This window comes from Equus quagga, chromosome 17 (assembly GCF_021613505.1).
Source record: "Equus quagga isolate Etosha38 chromosome 17, UCLA_HA_Equagga_1.0, whole genome shotgun sequence".
Taxonomy (NCBI): Eukaryota; Metazoa; Chordata; class Mammalia; order Perissodactyla; family Equidae; genus Equus; species Equus quagga.
In genome coordinates this window covers 15,733,228-15,750,990 of record NC_060283.1, presented here as the reverse complement: position 1 = coordinate 15,750,990, position 17,763 = coordinate 15,733,228, and the positions used below count along the sequence as shown (strand labels likewise).

The following is a 17,763-nucleotide window of genomic DNA, read 5'->3' as shown; positions in this document are numbered from 1 at the left end:
GCCATGTCCGCGCACAGGATCCGAACTGGTGAAACCCTGGGCTGCAGAAGCGGAGCACGCGAACTTAACCACTCGGCCACCGGGCCGGCCCCATGTATGTAAAATTTTACTTCTAGAGAAAAAAAGAAGAAGATTGGCAACACGTTAGCTCAGGTGCCAATCGTTAAAAATAAATTTGCTTCTATTAGAGCCTATATGATGCAAAGAATTGTATATAAACCAAATGGCCACTAGCAGAGTATAGATTGAATCAATTAATATACATTAATAGATAGGAGTCATACCTCTTATTTATATATATAAAGTATGTGTACTCCGACATATTTTTTGTTTAAAAATTAAACAATTATCCCTATGCAATGTGATTATCACTAGTTTTTCCTGTCTTTACAAAAATCATTGTTTGTAAATATGTTTAATGGGATAGCGTTTGTGTATGTTAATCTGTATAAGTGAGTGAGTGTATTTATTTTATAAATAATAGAAATGAAACCTAATGCCTATATGGGAATTGCTGAACTGGAAATAAGAATACTCTTTGACTGGATTCATTGGACTGGATTTGTTACCATGGGTGAATAGGTACAATATTGGGTGGAAAGGTAGATAGTAATAACAGGAAAATTTTTAAAAAGGTCTGTATTTTTCTCATTCACCCTGCCGGTGTGAAATATCAGATGATAAACCACATTATTACATCTGTCACTTATTCCTCAGAGAACAAACGTTCAACACCCAAGGACCTGACACAGAGATACATAATCCAGGTCAGTCGGGAGACAACGCTGAACCCTCCTGCGGATGGAACTGCATGTAACAAAGAATTCAGCAGTTCTGGGTCAGGTACCAATATTTTTTGTGGTTCCTCTGATTTATATTTTAGATTTCTTCAGTCCTTTTCTCCTTTTTTGACTGAAAGCATATTATAAAACCAAAGGAAGATATGAAATATAATACAAGCTTTTATTTAAATTACTTCCATTGATCCATTTATTTATTTTTAAAATATATATACATAGGCAGGGCTTACAATAATTTGCAATCATGGATTGTGGAGGTGATTGGAAAGTTTTAAGATTCTTACCTGTACTTTTATTACTTTAGAAATATTTTTATTTTTTAAGGAAAATATTTGTTTAAAGATGTATCTACAAGGACTGATATTTTAATGAGCTCAGACCAAGTTTTTGGAGACCCGAACGTTGATCACTAGATCAATATTCAGATGTTCTTTTTCTGTCCTTCATCTCCCTTCAAATCCACTTTTCTTATATTCTCACAGAACAGAGGAGGTCATGAGTGACATTATATATAATGTAACTGGTTTGTGTAAAATATAACAGTAGGACAAAATTCAATTAGCCCCGCAAGGACAACAAACTCATTTAAAACAAAGGAAACAGATTTCAGAGATATTCAAAAGAAATAGCGATCTCAGAAAACAGTAAAACATTACTACGATTTTTAGAGTTAGGACGGTGCACCGTGCAGACTCTCTCTGATGTCATGGGACTGTGGACACAGGAGGACTTTTATCACCTGTCTTACACATCCAACCTGCTGGTGAATAAATCATGTGGATTCCACTAGATTAGGGCAGCAGGACTCACACAGTAACCATACTCCCTTCTTGCCTCTCTGTCATCTGTGCCACCAGCATCCCTACAGTTAGGTCTCAAACATTCTTCATAATCTCCCCTGAGTGACAGCAGCTGGCAGAGGGAGGCTGGTTAGCCCTGCCACATTCAGGTCTGTGCACTCTAGTGCCTCACTCACGGAGACGCTTCCACCCTCTTCTCCAGCAACCACCACCCTCTTTACTCCAGTGGGCCCTGGATCACAGATTATCTCTGTCTCTTGTTAATTGAGGCTGGATAGGACCAGAGGGATTAATGGGGAAGGGTGGGTGTGTTTTATCCAGGAACCTTTCATAACTCTGCTGCTCCATGATTTTGGATGATGAGGGAAAAACAAAGAAATATTTCATTACCTCCCTCTGTCACTTAACTATGCTTCTCTGTTACAGGATATAAAAACATTTCTAGATCTTTGAAAACAAACACTGTCATGTCATAAGATGTGGGCTATCTAGACCAACTAATTGAACTATCGCCATGACTCTGAGGAATTCGAGTTCTTAATTTATAAGATAGATTTAGCAAAACTTATCATAAATACTACATAGGTTGGTGTAGAAATAACATGTTTAATTTGGATGAAAGTGTCTACAAACTTTTTACAATGCTATACAAATGTAAGTGGTATTGTTATCCTTATTATTTTATCAGTTTATATGTAACTGTATATTTCCAGGAGATCAGTTTACCTGAAGCAGACTTAGCATTGTCTATCTCTTTTTCTAATTACTGAAAAATAGAAAGGACTGGCAGTTTAACTCTTAAGAAATTAAGGTGATGTTACCCTCCACTTTCATTTCTTTCTTAACCAGGGATTTCCAGACCTGAGTGATGGCTATTGAGAACTGCACTATGTTTACTGACTTCATATTCCTAGGACTTTCTGACAGAAAGGATGTGCAGCAGGGGCTCTTTGTGCTCTTTCTGCTGGTCTATGGCATAAGTGTGGTTGCCAATCTAGGCATGATCCTGCTGATCAAGATGGACTCCAGACTCCACATGCCTATGTATTATCTCCTAAGCAATCTGTCATTCTGTGATGTTGGCTACTCCTCTACTATCACTCCCAAGATGCTGGCTGATTTCTTATCTAAGCAAAAGACAATTCCATATAATTTATGTGCCATTCAGATGTATTTCTTTGGGGCATTTGCAGATGTGGAATGTCTCATGTTGGCTGTCATGGCATATGACCGTTATGTAGCCATTTGTAATCCACTTCTTTATACAATTACCATGTCCAGGAGAGTTTGTACCCAGCTAGTGGCCATTGTGTACATTGAAGGTTTGGTCGATTCAGTAATCCATACCTGATGCACATTTCAATTGTCATTCTGCAATTCCAATGTCATTAATCACTTTTTCTGTGACATCCCACCCTTACTAGCCCTGTCCACCTCAGATACAACCATCAATGAGATTGTGTTGTTCACTTTTGGTAGCTGTGTTCTAGGATGCAGCATCATCACTGTCCTTCTGTCCTACAGCTACATCATAACTACCATCCTTAGAATGAACTCAGCTGAGGGAAGACACAAAGCTTTCTCTACATGCACCTCCCACTTAACCACTGTGGCTATATTTCATCTTACACTCCTGTTCACATATTTGCGACCCAGCTCAAGTTACTCCATGGACACAGACAAAATGGCCTCTGTTTTCTACACAGTTGTTATCCCTATGTTAAACCCACTGATCTACAGCTTAAGGAATAATGATGTGAAAAGTGCCCTGAAAAAAGCAATTAGCACTAAATCATCTTCTGGGCGAAATTGTCTTTGACAAAAAATATTTTTTAAAGACACTGAGAGCTAAAATTCAGTTACTTTGACATAGATTCCTGTAGTGTCACCAATGTGTCTTTCAGATATTTTGCATTAATTATCTTTGTGCTTAAATTGAGTGTGAGGAGCAGTCATTTCTCATCTTAATCTTCTCTCCAAGCTAAGAAAGAGTAGTAATACATTAACTTGCAAAGAGGATCTTTTTATACCTCCCTTCTCTGTTCACAGTTGTACCCCAGTGAGATATCATTGGCAGAGCAATCCCACTATCCATGTCAATTCAACTTACCCTCCTAAAGTTCCAATTATTTTTTTTAACAATGAGTTTAATAAACTTGCTCATACAGAAGGGAGCATTAGTGGATTAAGCTAGGTTTGTTTGTATCCTTCCTAAGTATTAATATCACCCTATGAATGTTCCATCATAACACTAAGAAGTATACAAGTAGTAAACTAATACATGTAAATAAATGAAAAACTCCTGCCTTAACTCAAAGATCCACAAATGCAAGGCCCTTGTCTGTCTTGTTCACTCATGTTTTTACTTTGTTAGTTACAATGCTTGACTCCAGGATGCCATTCAAAGTATTGACTAAATGAATGAGCGTCGCTTACAAAATTTATGCAAAAAACCCTTTGTAAATTTACTAAAAAATAAAAAAGCCTCCTTATATTTTATTCTAGTGTGTTCATCTTTGATGATATCCATCTGTGCTTCCTGTCTTTTGGCCAGGCTGGATAAGTATCAGCAACAGGGATCATTTAACATAGGGAACTTCTTGGATCCTCTATTCCTCATCATTCTGCCCCACTTATATCAGTGGACATCCCCAGGATCAGCCACTCTAGATATATATTACACCTTACAGACTTCACATGATGTTGTAGATTTCCTTCTTGCCCTCACACTAGAGAACAGAAATGGTGCAATTGACAACTGTACAGAAACTTCATGAATGGAAGTTAGGGGTACGTATCTGGACCTTCTTTCTCAAAAGGCACTGGAGAAGAGGACTGTATCTCCCTTGGAGTGTTCCTAGCATTATACTGGTTAAAATTTAAAAAAAAAAAACTGTAATGGTCAATTGATACAATTTAAGTTGAAAGGAACAGTTATTAACTTATATATGTGTTTAATAAAAACAAAAGAATAAAGTTGTACTTATATTAGTATTCCATGCAATTATTTATGTTCGCTCTCTGTATCTGTGAAATTCACTGTAATCCTATTCTAAAACAATTTTAACAGTGGTCTTTGCTGAGTATCTGGATGTTAGATTATCTTAGTATTTGTTCCAATGACTTAATTGCTTATATTTTTCTCACTGTAATCAACTAACAAGTAATCTAAATATGAAACACATAACATTATTTCAGGTTGTCAAGTTATTCATTTTATTTTAGGTTCTTGTCAAGAAAAGAACATGGAGTCGCTCTTTTTGGTTCTGGGAGGAGAGAGTAATGTGTTATATAGGTTTTTCATTTAGATCCTCTTCTGTAATTTTATATATTGCTCTCATGTATAAAATGTGCTGTGTTATGTACATCAAACATCATAAGAATGAAACAGAATAAAAACTACCTAGGGCGGGGTGTGCGTGCTTCTACTCTCATCTTGATTTCTGCCCATTTGGAGTTGTCACAGCTCATAATAAGCCAATGTGAAGTGACTTCTGGCTCCAGCTACTGAACACTACCGGAGACTTTCACCACAATTAGATGGTTTAATTTCAAAGTAGAATTGTCTTATTTCAGAGGAAATATTATTGCGTGCTATCTCTCCAAAACCATGGACAGAAATGATATCTATTCAATTAGTTGGATTGCAGGTGAATGATCAATGTCATATTTTAATTAGCATGAGTAAACACACGCTCTCCCAGCTTTCGGGGTTTTTGTGGGTTAATACTTAACAGCTGATAGAGACTTTTCTGGAGGGGCTATAGAGAGAAGGGGAAGTTGGGGAAAACAAGAAATCAGTGGTGTCAGAGAAATCAATGAAGCCCAGCTCCAATCTACACAATTAACCTTTCATCACTTCCTTATGTGAGTCACAGGTGAAGCTTATCGATGTAAAAGAGACATCGGGACATAGTCAATCAAAAGGGGCATAGCACTTGAAGATTTTCAACTTATCTACATAGGAGAATGTATCTTTGTGGGGTTCAAAGTCGCTATATAACCTCGAGAACAATCTCCACTGATTGCCTCTGTTTTCTGCATATAAACTCACTCTCACTGCAGTATTAAAGAGTCAAATACAGAAAGTACACTGTTTAGTTTTTGCAGACTATTTATTTTACCTTAATATCACATTAATATACCAACATTTGAGGAATTTTTATCTATACTAGTGTATTTTACAAATGATTATTGTTCTATTTAACTACTTTTTATTATTTGTGTAAAAGATAAACTGAAAATTCTTTCAACCCCGTAAAAAAAAATGCAATTTTCAGCAAGTTAAATATCTTCAATTAATAATTGAACAGTTTTAAGACAAATAAAAATATTTATTACCCTTAGATAACTTTTTTTATAATCTCAAATAATTTGTTGTTCATAAAATATTTCATACATTAGGGCCTCTATGTCATTGTTCAAACCCCTTCCACACTTAAGCTACTTTATTAAAATATACTAAATATATTCATATCTATAAAATTATACCTATTCATGTTATGTAAAATTGGATTCACTGGCCGTCTTTCATGTATATGTTTAAGGAAAAAGATATCTCACTGTTTTTTCTATAGCTTTTCCTTTAAAAACATGGACTTAATAGCCTTTAACTAGGTCAGAACAGCAGGATATTTTTGTTTTTGCTTCTCTTTTGTTTTTGTTTAAGAAAATGATCAAGAAAATAAGAACTTGACTTCAAAGTCAGACAGACTTCAGTCCAAATCCGTATACGTTTCCACTGTGATCTGGAGTGTCCCTATAAAATTTTTGTAAGCTGAAATGGTATAAATAGAACAAGTAATTATCATTAACATATATGGGAAAATTTTTTGAACGTTCCCACACTCCAAAAATAACCCAACAAAATAAATCGAGATAAAGCCCAGATGCTCACAGACACAATTCAAAGCGATTGCGCTTGATGCTGACATGCTGAGCGTAGTTCCTGGGGAAGGAGCTTGGCGGTGCCACTCTCGCTGCTCTGGGTGCCTGCTGCCTCCATAAGGGCTCCCTGCAAATCAAGTGCTGACGCTGTTTTTGCTTTTTGCCTTTTTTCATTAAAGCAAAAATCTCCTTCAATTTCCTTCCAGTTTGTGAAAACAGGTGCTAATGTAGGTCTTTCATAAAAGCAAATTGGCCTAAAGTGCACTTTTGGATAGCAGGGGAAACATGCACTAGCATTTACTTGTTAGCTAGGTGAACTTAGATTACTAAATCTTGTTAAACCTGTTTCCTCATTTCTTTAACATGGGTTTAACATATGCATTATAAGGATCCATATGCATTATATATGTGCATTATGAGTATATATATGAAGTTGGTAAAGAAAGCTTTAAGATCATGCAAAGCCTATTCCCCATCAGGCGCAAAATCCTTAGTGCTGAAAAAAAATAGTATTGTTCATGGCATCATGTCATGAAAACGAGTCTCCAGGATCAATCTTTATTGACTTTAGCGTCCGCTCACCCAGTCTGTCAGATTCCAGTGGCAGATCCTAGCCTCAGGTCATGTTAGGAGCTCTCTGCCCAGCCACCTTAGGACTTATTTTTCCTGACCCTGCCTTCACTCTTGGTTAGAGTTGACTAGAGGTTTCTTCACAGCCACCCATGCCGGCCACACCATTCTCGTGTCCAAGCCAGATGCCTGAAACTGCTCTACTGATCTAAGTCCCAGAACACACATTGCCAAAAGATGAGTTTAGATAATGAATCCCAAAGTATCCCACTTTATTTTATTCTGTGTGTCCCTATCGCAAGGCCATGGCTGAAATGGCACACTTAGCTACAGAGGAACAAATATCTATGTGTTGTGATGAACCCGTGCACTTTGGAGAACATTACTTGCTCAGTATTTGGGAAGAAACATTTGGTCTCGTTACCCTCAGGCTGCCATTCCATTCTTCCCTATTGAAAGCCTACATCCGCCAGAGCCCTACCTCACCGCTGATCTGTATGGACAAAACTCTCCTTTAAAGATAGTTTTCACTGCAGTAAATGGAGCTGTGATTTCAATTTATAATCCAGCATATAATTTTGCTATTGGAAGGTCTTCCTCACTAGTTTATCCTGTCTCATGACTCAATCTCACCTTCATTCAGATTTGGCAGTTTCTCCAGACTTTACAGCCATATATTCCTCATGGGTAAGGCCCCAGCCACTGACCAAACTATCATCCCACCTTTTGTAGGTTCCATTTCCCATCTCTGGCTCCAAGTACATCGTTTCCTTCAGTAATTTGTGTAATGGGTCAGTGCTATAGATCAATTTTTTACCATAGTTCCTTATTTCTGCTCAGGCCTTGGTATCCCTAAACATAAACGCAACCAGTGATGACAATTAGGGTCTATGTATAATGATACAAACAACTAGCTCCATACTGATGAAGGCTGGTTGGCAAAATTTTTAAAATAAAACAGTAACAATTCCCACTATATGAATAAGCGTGTGGCTGTTTCTTATGTAGCAGTAAATTTAACCTAGCTTGAAATCTTCTGTAGAAAAGTGCTGTCAACAGGTGATGACAACAGAGTGGATCTGAATCGCTACTCTCAACTCACTATAACTGTGGCCTTCAACAAATCTCTTTTCCTCTTTGGGCCTCAGTTTCCACTTTGTCAAAACAGGGGCTTAAAATGAATATTCTATATTAAAAATCCAGCTATCGCATTTTATATCTATATTAGTATAAATGTATCAATGCATTTAGTCATTTCTATTTGGGGTGATTAAAAAATAGCATATGGGAGTGAATATATTCATATCAATGGAAAACATTACATCTCTATGCCATTTGACCCCAAATGGAGTTGTCAATGATGACAGATTGATAGCGTGAGTTGCAGGACCCTCAACACCATCAAACTTAACCCATTTAACTTCCTTTCTATTCTGCATTTTGACATTAAGAAACACCTCATAAAAGTGGATATCCAGCTTTATCAGTCATCAGGGAAATAAAATACTCTACATAATGGCTAAAATTAAAATGAAAGACAACATTAAATATTGGTGAGGATGTTTAAAAGACAAAAGACTCACACACTGAAAATTTGATAATGGAAGTGTAGATTGGCATACTTCACAGAAAACTGTATGACAATGTTTACTAAATCTAAATTTTGTATACACTGACACTCACAAATAATTTCAGCTCCTGATTTTATATGCAAGATAAACGAGTGTCTATTTCTACCAAAAGACATGCACAAGAATGCTTACATTAATATTATTGGTAATAGAAAAAGGAAAAACAACTGCCTATCAGCATGAAAGTAGATAAATAAATAACAATATATTTGTACAAAACAATACTAAACAGCAATGAGATCGAATCTGCTGCAATTGCATCCATCCAACCTGGATGGATTGCACAAGTATGTTGTGAAATGAAACAGTGCATACTGTAGGCATCCACTTATGTGTGCTTAAAAAAATAGAAGCTAACATATCATGTTAAAAGTCAAAAAAGTAATTGCTTCTTGAGGGTAAGAGATTAGTGACAAGAGAGATCATGTAAAAGGCTTTGATGATTGTGGTAATGTTCTCTTTCTTGGTCTGGGTCCTGGTTACAGTGTTATTTATTTTTTTTTTTGAAAATTTATCTAGCTGCATACTTATTTAAGTATTCTCTATTATATATTGTTTTCCAAAAGCAAAATGTATACACTATTAGTTTATAAGAAACTTCAGATCTTTATAATTATAAATTTTTATCTCTAGTAATGCCTCATATTAAAGTTCAGCATACTTTTGTAAAACAAATGGTGCAACTTTCATAGAATGTATCATAGAATATTTATCTCTTTTTTTATTAAACCTTGCTGCCTTTCTTTTTTTTCCAAAGCAAAGACGTCTTATGCACTTCTAACATTGTTTCCAGGAATAAGCAGATTTTTTGAACCTGGTTTTCTTTGGAACCATTATCATGCCCTGAAGTTATTCATAATGGTTCATAACTCAGGGTTTTACAACTATTTTCCGAAAGAAAGAGTTTATACATAGATAGTTGCCTATGTGCTATTCTGTTTAGAGGCACCAGTGACACCAGCTATTCTCTATTAACGCAGAAGCCCTTTGGGAAGTAATTTAGATTATCCACTTTTCATCAGTATATCGCTACTCATGCTCCAGATTTCACGAGGAGTGGGAGTTAGACCACATGGTCTGGAGGTGAAGCCATGTTTATGAAAATAAAGTCTGGATACTGCCTACACAGTCTGTAGCCTGAGGAAATTTGGCATCCCTGGAGACAGGGAAGACCTGAGGGAAAATGCGTGTGGAAAGCAATCAGAAGAAGGTGACCAAAGATGACTCTGCCTCCTTCTCCAAATATGCACCAGAGAAGCAGAGAATGGCAGTAAAGCTCTTAGGTACGATGAATCTATCATTTTCTTTTGTTTACCTGATGGAAAATTACTGGCAATTGCTTAGGTGTTTTGAGATTTGCATCAACAATATCTCCCACAGGATTACATTTGGTATTTTAGTATTGGAATAATCACACAAATAGCAGCAACACGTTATGAAAAGACATTAACAATTATCCCTAAAATCACTTTTCCCAAAATTAAAAATATATGAATTTCATTGGATTTTGCCTGAAGAGTAATCCAGCTTTATAGAGAGCGTGGGGAAACTCGATAACAACAAATTAGGCAAACACATTATTTGGAGACAAAAATAACTGCAAAATCTATGTGTGTATCTATGCCACCTGAGGTTTGAGAAGAAAAAGGAACCAACTGAAACGTTTAAATACACACCCTGTTACATGCCTTGCACATCTTTCTTTTGTTGTTTTTTTTACACAAACTTTGTATTTATGGATTTTGTACTAATAAATTAACTGCATTGAGACTCAAGTTGTACGGCTTAATGTACATGATTATTATACATTTTCCTGGAATATCAATCAACTGTAGGCACTTAAAGAACACATCCAACCTATGCTGGTAACAGTAGAGCAACGATTCACAAACGGGATAAAATATTACTCAAAAAACGGACAATACAGAGATTATCCCCAAAGCTGTCAGGTTGCAAGACAGAAAAGGGCACCAATTTCAGTATTTTCTATTTGGTTTCTGGAAATGTGCAATGCAGCTGCCCTCTTCACTTTTTCATACCAACATTATTTTCAAATGTCCAGCTGAAAAAAATAAAATAGGTTAACTCCCAACGTCACAACTCTTTGACCGTCAATCACTTGAGATGCTTGATTTAGAAGTGGCAATTGAGTGCTCTCTCAAATCTTGCAGAAATCTAGGAGCTCATGAGTCACTAATTTTGTTAATTTTCATATGTCACTTTAACATAAACACACTTGAACACTGCATGAGAGTATTTAAGAGAGTTGTCTTTTAAGATAAATTGTTTCATTGCACTGTATTCAGGAACCTGTTGTGGGCAATTGGAATGGATTCAAGGAAACTTTACCAGACTGTAGAAGTTTATTTATCATACTGCATTCCAATTTCGGTTTCATAGTATAAGGTTGTTAGAGACACCTCAGAACACATGTGATAATATATAAAACATATGATACTGGGTGGTGATAGATAATATAAAACAACTGAGAATGGGAAAAAGGTCAAAAATGCCTTTATTTAAAGTCAAATCTCTTTGTTCTGAAAGGCCTTTTGTTAGAATTCACTTTAAATAAATACCTGGCTATGATAAATTACTTAGGTAGAATTAGACATATACCAGAATTTTTATGATATGAAGAATTCTATATAAATCAAGTGGCCATTAGTAGAGAATATATTTTTTTCTGGAATCATTCTTATTTAAAAATTAAAAATCAAATAATATGGGAGAAAACTGAGTCATCTCCAGGCAGGGTGAATATGGTTTTTTGCTGTTTTTATAAAAGTATTTATTTTTGTAAAAAAATTATTTACAGTGTAAATTTTATTTACAAAAATCTGTATTTTGTGTTTAAAGGAGAGTGTTTGTGCGTGTGTGTCTGTAAGTCTATGAACATGAGTGGGTGTGTATTTGTTTTGTAACTTATGGAATCAAAACAAAATGCTTATAAAGGAGTTGGTGAACTGGAAATAAATTGTATCATTGACTGGAATAAGTTTACTATTGGAAAATAAGCACAATGTTGGACGTTTTTGGTAGAGAAGGACAGAAGAAAAAATTTTTTAAGTGTTCTGTATGTCTTTCATGATACCCTAACTGTATGATAGATCAAATGATGTTATATTATTATATCTGACACTTATTCCTGACAGACAAAGTGTTCAACACCCAGGGACCGATCAAAGATGGTTCATAACCCAGGTCAGGCAGGAGACAATGCTGAACCCTCCCATACACAGAACGGCAGGCAACAAAAGAGTATTTCTGGTCCAGGCACTAATATTTTTTGTTGTTTCTCTGATGTATATTTTATAGTTCTTTAGTTCTTTTACCCTTCTTTGACTGTAAGCATGTTATAAAAGGAAAAGAGGGCATGAAATATTGTACATTTATTTTAATTACTTTGCTTGATCTATTTGTTTTAAACTCATAAACACAGAGATGAGGGAAGATAATAAAATGCAAGGATGGTTTCTGCAGGTAGTTGGATATGTTTTCTTATTTTAAATCTTGCACTTTTAGATATTTTTACAAATATTTTTAGTTCTAAAGGAACATATTTTTTTTAATGCTGTTTCTCTGGGCACAGGTATTTAAGTGAGTTTAGGCCAAATGTTTGGAGACCTGCACATTGATCACTAGATCATTATTCATATTTTCTTTTTCTGTTTTTCATCTACCCTCAACTCCACTTTACTTATATCCTCACAGAAAAGAGGAGGTCATATGTGACACTATATATAAGATAACCAGTTTGGGTAAAAAACAGCAGTGGAACATAGAATTCAATTGGCCTCCCAAGGACCAGTATCTCTTTTAAATCAAGGGAAGGCAGATTTCAGAGATCCTCAAGAGAAACAAGATTAAAGAAAACAATAAAACAAAATTTTAATTTCTGGATATTGGGATGGGGGCACAGTTCTGACATGACTCACTCTGATATGATGGGACTATGCACACGAGGACTTTTTGGTGAATAGATCCGCTGAGTCCTTGATCACAGAGTATCTCTATCCCTTGTTTATTGAGACTGGATAAGACCTGAGTAGTTAATAGAGAAATGGAGGCATATCCATATCCAGGAAACTACGGTAGCTCTGCCTACTCTACAGTATTGGATTATGAGGGAATAGCAAAGGAATATGTTAACTACCTGCACCTCTCACTTAAATATGTTTCACTATTACAGAAAATAACAACATTCCTACAACACTGAAAAAACAAACAAACTTGTCAGAAGATGGGGGCTATCTGGACTGACTAATAGCAAGAACTATTGCCTGACTCTGAGGACATCAAACCTTGGTATTAGATATAACATACTAGATATAAGTAGCAAAAATGATAATAAATACTACTTAGGTTGGTATGGAAATAACATGATTTAATTTTCATGAAATGGTCCTACAAACTTTCTACAGTGGTATACAGATGTAGGCAATATTATCATCACTATCATTTTATTGACATATTAAATTGGATATATTTCCAGGAGAGTCAGTTTACCTAAAGCAAACTTAGCATTGTTTATCTCTTTTTCTAGTTACTGAAAAATAGAAAGGACCAGAAGTTTAACTATTAAGCTAGGAAGATGTTACCCTCCAATTCCATTTTCTCCTTCTACAACCAGGGATTTCCAGACCTGAGTGATGACTGTTGAGAACTGCAGTGTGTGTAGTGACTTCATATACCCCAGGACTTTCTGACAGACAGGATGTGCAACAGGGGCCCCTTGTGCTCTTTCTGCTGGTCTATGGCATAACTCTGATTGCCAGTCTAGGCATGATCCTGCTGATCAAGATGGACTCTAAACTCCACAAGGCCATGTATTATTTCCAGAGCAATCTGTCATTCTGTGATGTCTGCTACTCCACTGTCTCTCCAAAGATGCTGGCTGATTTCTTATCTGAGCAAAAGAGAATTCCGTATAGCTTTTTTGCCATTCAGATATATTCTCTTGGGGCCTTTGCAGATGTGGAATGTCTCATGTTGGCTGTCATGGCATATGTCCATTATGTAGCCATTTGCAATCCACTTCTTCATACAATTACTATGCCCAGGAGAATCTGTATCCAGCTAGTGGTTATTGCCTACATTGTTGGCTTGGTAGATTCAGCAATCCACACCTGCTGCTAATTTCAATTGTTATTCTGCAACTCCAATATCATCAAGCACTTTTTCTGTGACATCCCACCCTTACTAGCCCTGTCCACCTCAGATATATCCATCAATAAGATAATGACGTTCACTTTCATTGGCTGTGCTGTGGTGTCCAGCATTGTCACTGTCCTCCTGTCCTACAGCTACATCATAACTACCATCCTTAGAATGAAATCAGCTGAAGAGAGACAGAAAGGCTCGTCTACATGTGCCTCCCACTTAGCTGCTGTGGCTGTATTTCATGGCACATTCCTGTTCATGAATTTCCGACCTAGTGCAAGCTACTCCATGGACATAGAAAAAATGGCCTCTGTTTTCTACTTTCTACGTTAAACCAACTGATCTACAGCTTAAGGAGCAAAGATGTGACAGGTGCCCTGACAAAAGCAATTGACATTAAAGTATGTTCTGGGTGAAATCGTGTTTTCATCCAAAAGTGTTTATTTAAAGATTTTGAGAGCTAAAGTTCAGGTACTTCAACATACATTCCTGTGATCTCACCAATACACTCTAGATATTATTCTTAGTTATCATTGTTCCTAAATTGAGTGTAGGGAGCAGTTGTTATTTATCTTAATCTTTTCTCAGAACTAAGGAATGGTGCAAATAAGTTCACTTTGCTGTTTTGCAAAGAGGGTCCTTTTATATTTCCCTTCTATGTTCATGGATATGCCCTAATGAGACAGAATGGGCATAGAACCACAACCCTCATGTCAATTCAACTTACCCTCCTTAAGGCCCCAATTTTTTTTAAACAAAGAGTTGAATAAACTTGCTTAGCCAGAAGGGAGTGTTAGTGGGTTAATTTAGGTTTGTTTGTATCTTCCCTCTGTACTAGTATCAACCTAAAAATGTTCCATCATAATACTTAGAAGTCGAAAATTAGTACATGAATAAATAGGAGTAAAAGAAAGCCCCTTCCCTAAACTAAACGTTCCATAAAGACACAGCCCTTGGCTGTCTTGTGTACCATTTATTTTGCATTGCTATTTACAGTGCTCAGCTCCAGAATGCCATTGAAAACTATTTATTGAATTAACAAATGAGTGTATCCTGAAAAACTGATGCAGAAAAGCACCTATGTAAATGTACCCAAAAGGAGCTCTCTTCTTTAATTTATTTAAGTATATTCATTTTAGATGAAACTCATCTGCAATCATTGTCTTTTGGCCTAGGCTGAAATGAGAATCTGGGGCAGGGATTATGTGATGTAAAAATATTCTCAGACTATTCCTCAACATTCTGCCTCAATTATATCAGCAGACATCCCCAGGATCAGCAGTTCTAAATTTATGTTGCAACCCGCAGTTTTCACTTCCAACTGTGGATTTCCCTTCTCGCCATCACCCTGTAGAACAGATATCTTGCTATTGACAATGGTACAGAAACTGCATGAATGGAAGTTGGGGATAAAGGACTTGAAACTTCTCCAAAAGCCACTGAAAAAAAGGACTCCAATTCCCTGATGTGTTCAAAGCATTATACAAATTTAAAAAAACAAAACACTGAAATGCCCTATTGATACAGTTTAAGTTGTAAAGGAAGAGTTATTTATGTAAATAAATTATTGATATAAACACGTGTTCCTTGGGGGAAAAAATGAAAAGCAGTATTTTATTGGACTTCTGTCTGTAATGATTTGTATTGATTCTCTGCGTCTCTGTGAAATAAACTGGAACTATATTCTAAACAAAATTTTAATAGTGGTCATCGTGAGTGGTATTGTTCAGACAAGTTGAAATATTGTCAAAATCAGTTTTATCTTTTCTTAAGCAAACAATTTTTGGCTAATCACTTTCCTAAAGGCATTTTTGACTTCTTTGTTCCTTAGACTGTAAATTAGGGGGTTCAACATAGGTTCAATCAGTGTGTAGAACACAGAGGCCACTTTGTCCATATTCAGGGAATGGTCAGTCCTGGGGCACAGATAAATGAAGATCAGGGTACCATGGTAAATGGTGACCACAGTCAGGTGGGAAGCACAAGTGGAGAACCCTTTTCTTCTTCCCTCAGCAGAACCTGTTTTAAGAATAGCTGCTATGATGCAGACATAAGAGAGAAGAACTGTTAGAAGGCAGATAGCCTCCACCAAACTAGCAAAGATCACCAGAACAATGTCATGCTTGTAAGTGTCAGTGCAGGACAGAGAGAAGAGTGGGGAGACATCACAAAAGAAATGGTTAATTTCTTTGGAGCAGAAAGACAGATGGAAGGTATTAGTGGTGTGAATAATTGAGCTCATGGTGCCCCCCAAAAATGCTCCAATTGCAAGCTGACAGCAAATCCTCTTGGACATAATAATAGTATAAAGCAGTGGGTTGCAGATTGCTATGTACCGGTCATAAGCCATGGCAGCCAAGAGGAAAGATTCCGTGTCAATCAAAGAGCAGAAAAAATATAACTGTGCAGCACAGCCATTGTAAGAAATGGTCTTCTTATTGGAAACCAAGTCCACAAGTAATTTGGGGGCAATGACAGAAGAGGAGCATGCATCTATAAAGGACAATATGCAGAGGAAAAAGTACATAGGGATGTGCAAGTGGGAACTGATTGTGATTAATAAAACCATCCCAAGGTTCCAGGTCAGGGTAACAGAATAGATGAAAAAAAACACAGCAAAAAGAACACTCTGAAGTTCTGGATGGTCACTAAATCCCAAGAGAAAGAACTCAGCCTTCACAGTGCCATTCTTCACCTCCATTCTCTGCGGTGCTCCTGGATTTCTAAAGTTGTGACAGAGTAAAGGTGGCAATGTTAATAATAACCTCAACATTAACAGAAAAATAAAAAAGAAAATGCTCTAAATAAGTAAAACATTACATTTAAATCCACTTGGGCATCCTGTTAGCACCTAGGCATATCTATGGTTAGTGCAGTATAAGGCATAGGTTTTCACTTTTTCATTGAATTGATAACTCTCCACTTCTATTCCTTAAAGCTATTGTTTTTCACCTTAAATGGCACCACCATCAAATCAATTGCTGAACTCTAAGCCTGAGCTTCACTCTTACTTTCTTCAACTCTCTCATCTCCCCTCAATGTCAAGTGATTGTAGTTAACCACAGTGCTAAATAGCAAACTCTTAATAGCCTCTGTTCCCATTTGTATTGTTTTTATTTATACAACAGATAAAAGCATTGTTGTTCCAGGTGAAGTCTTGTATAGATAGAGGAGGAGAAGTTCTGAATTTCTCATCTTGCTTCTGAGGAACAAGGAACTCATTAGAGGTGTTTGAAATTCACTGATAAAATAGAAAGAAGAAAGATTCTGATTTAGTTATAGAAGTGATTGAATCCTAGCTATGCTACTAAGTAATTGTGAAACCTTGGACAGGCTAATTAATCTCTGAGTTTCAGTTTCATCACCTATAATGTGAGAATGAAACTACCTTTTTCATCAGATTAAAAGCGTTCATGAATTTCCTTCTGCAGCCTCAATATCCACATAATCTTGTTCCTTCGCTGTTTTAAGCTTGGCAACATAGCAATTCTGAGTCAATCCAGAAATCTATTTTATCTAGAATCCAAGCTATGGAATACAACTAGAGGAATCCTCATGTTTACAATTTATTAAATTCAATGCAGGCAATATGATAATGATATCCAGGAATGTTTCCATGCCCTCTGTAGTGAAAAATTGTAAAAGATGTTGAAAAAGGCTCACCTACCTACTTGTCTGAGTTATCTCTGCTTTTTATTGTCCTTGCCCTTTTTTACAAATCTATATCGTGTAGATACCTGATAGCAATGCAAGTGATACTTGTCCATAGACATGCACATTTTGTCCAATGTACAGACAATTGATTACCCTGTGGAAAAAGTGTTTTATATATATTTGTATATTTATTTGTGAACACCTGATCTATTAGTCTTTGAATTATCTTTTATACCATTTATAACAGCTTCATCAATT

The 17,763-nt window shown here is 36.3% G+C and overlaps 1 protein-coding gene and 2 pseudogenes across 1 annotated transcript; 2 read left to right on the top strand and 1 right to left on the bottom strand.

Moving 5' to 3' along the window:
* Positions 1 to 2,468: 2,468 nt before the first annotated feature.
* LOC124229094 (olfactory receptor 5W2-like) lies at positions 2,469 to 3,419 on the top strand (annotated as a pseudogene).
* Positions 3,420 to 13,340: 9,921 nt separating this feature from the next.
* LOC124228403 (olfactory receptor 5W2-like) lies at positions 13,341 to 14,267 on the top strand (annotated as a pseudogene).
* Positions 14,268 to 15,619: 1,352 nt separating this feature from the next.
* On the bottom strand, positions 15,620 to 16,552 carry LOC124228680 (olfactory receptor 5I1-like). Its single transcript, XM_046643284.1, has one exon. The coding sequence runs from the start codon at positions 16,550 to 16,552 to the stop codon at positions 15,620 to 15,622; it is 933 nt and encodes a 310-aa protein (XP_046499240.1).
* Between the last annotated feature and the right edge of the window lie 1,211 nt (positions 16,553 to 17,763).

Coding starts and splice junctions, on each gene's coding strand:
- LOC124228680 (XM_046643284.1), bottom strand. CDS start 16,552: ATGGAGGTGAAGAATGGCACTGTGAAGGCTGAGTTCTTTCTCTTGGGA.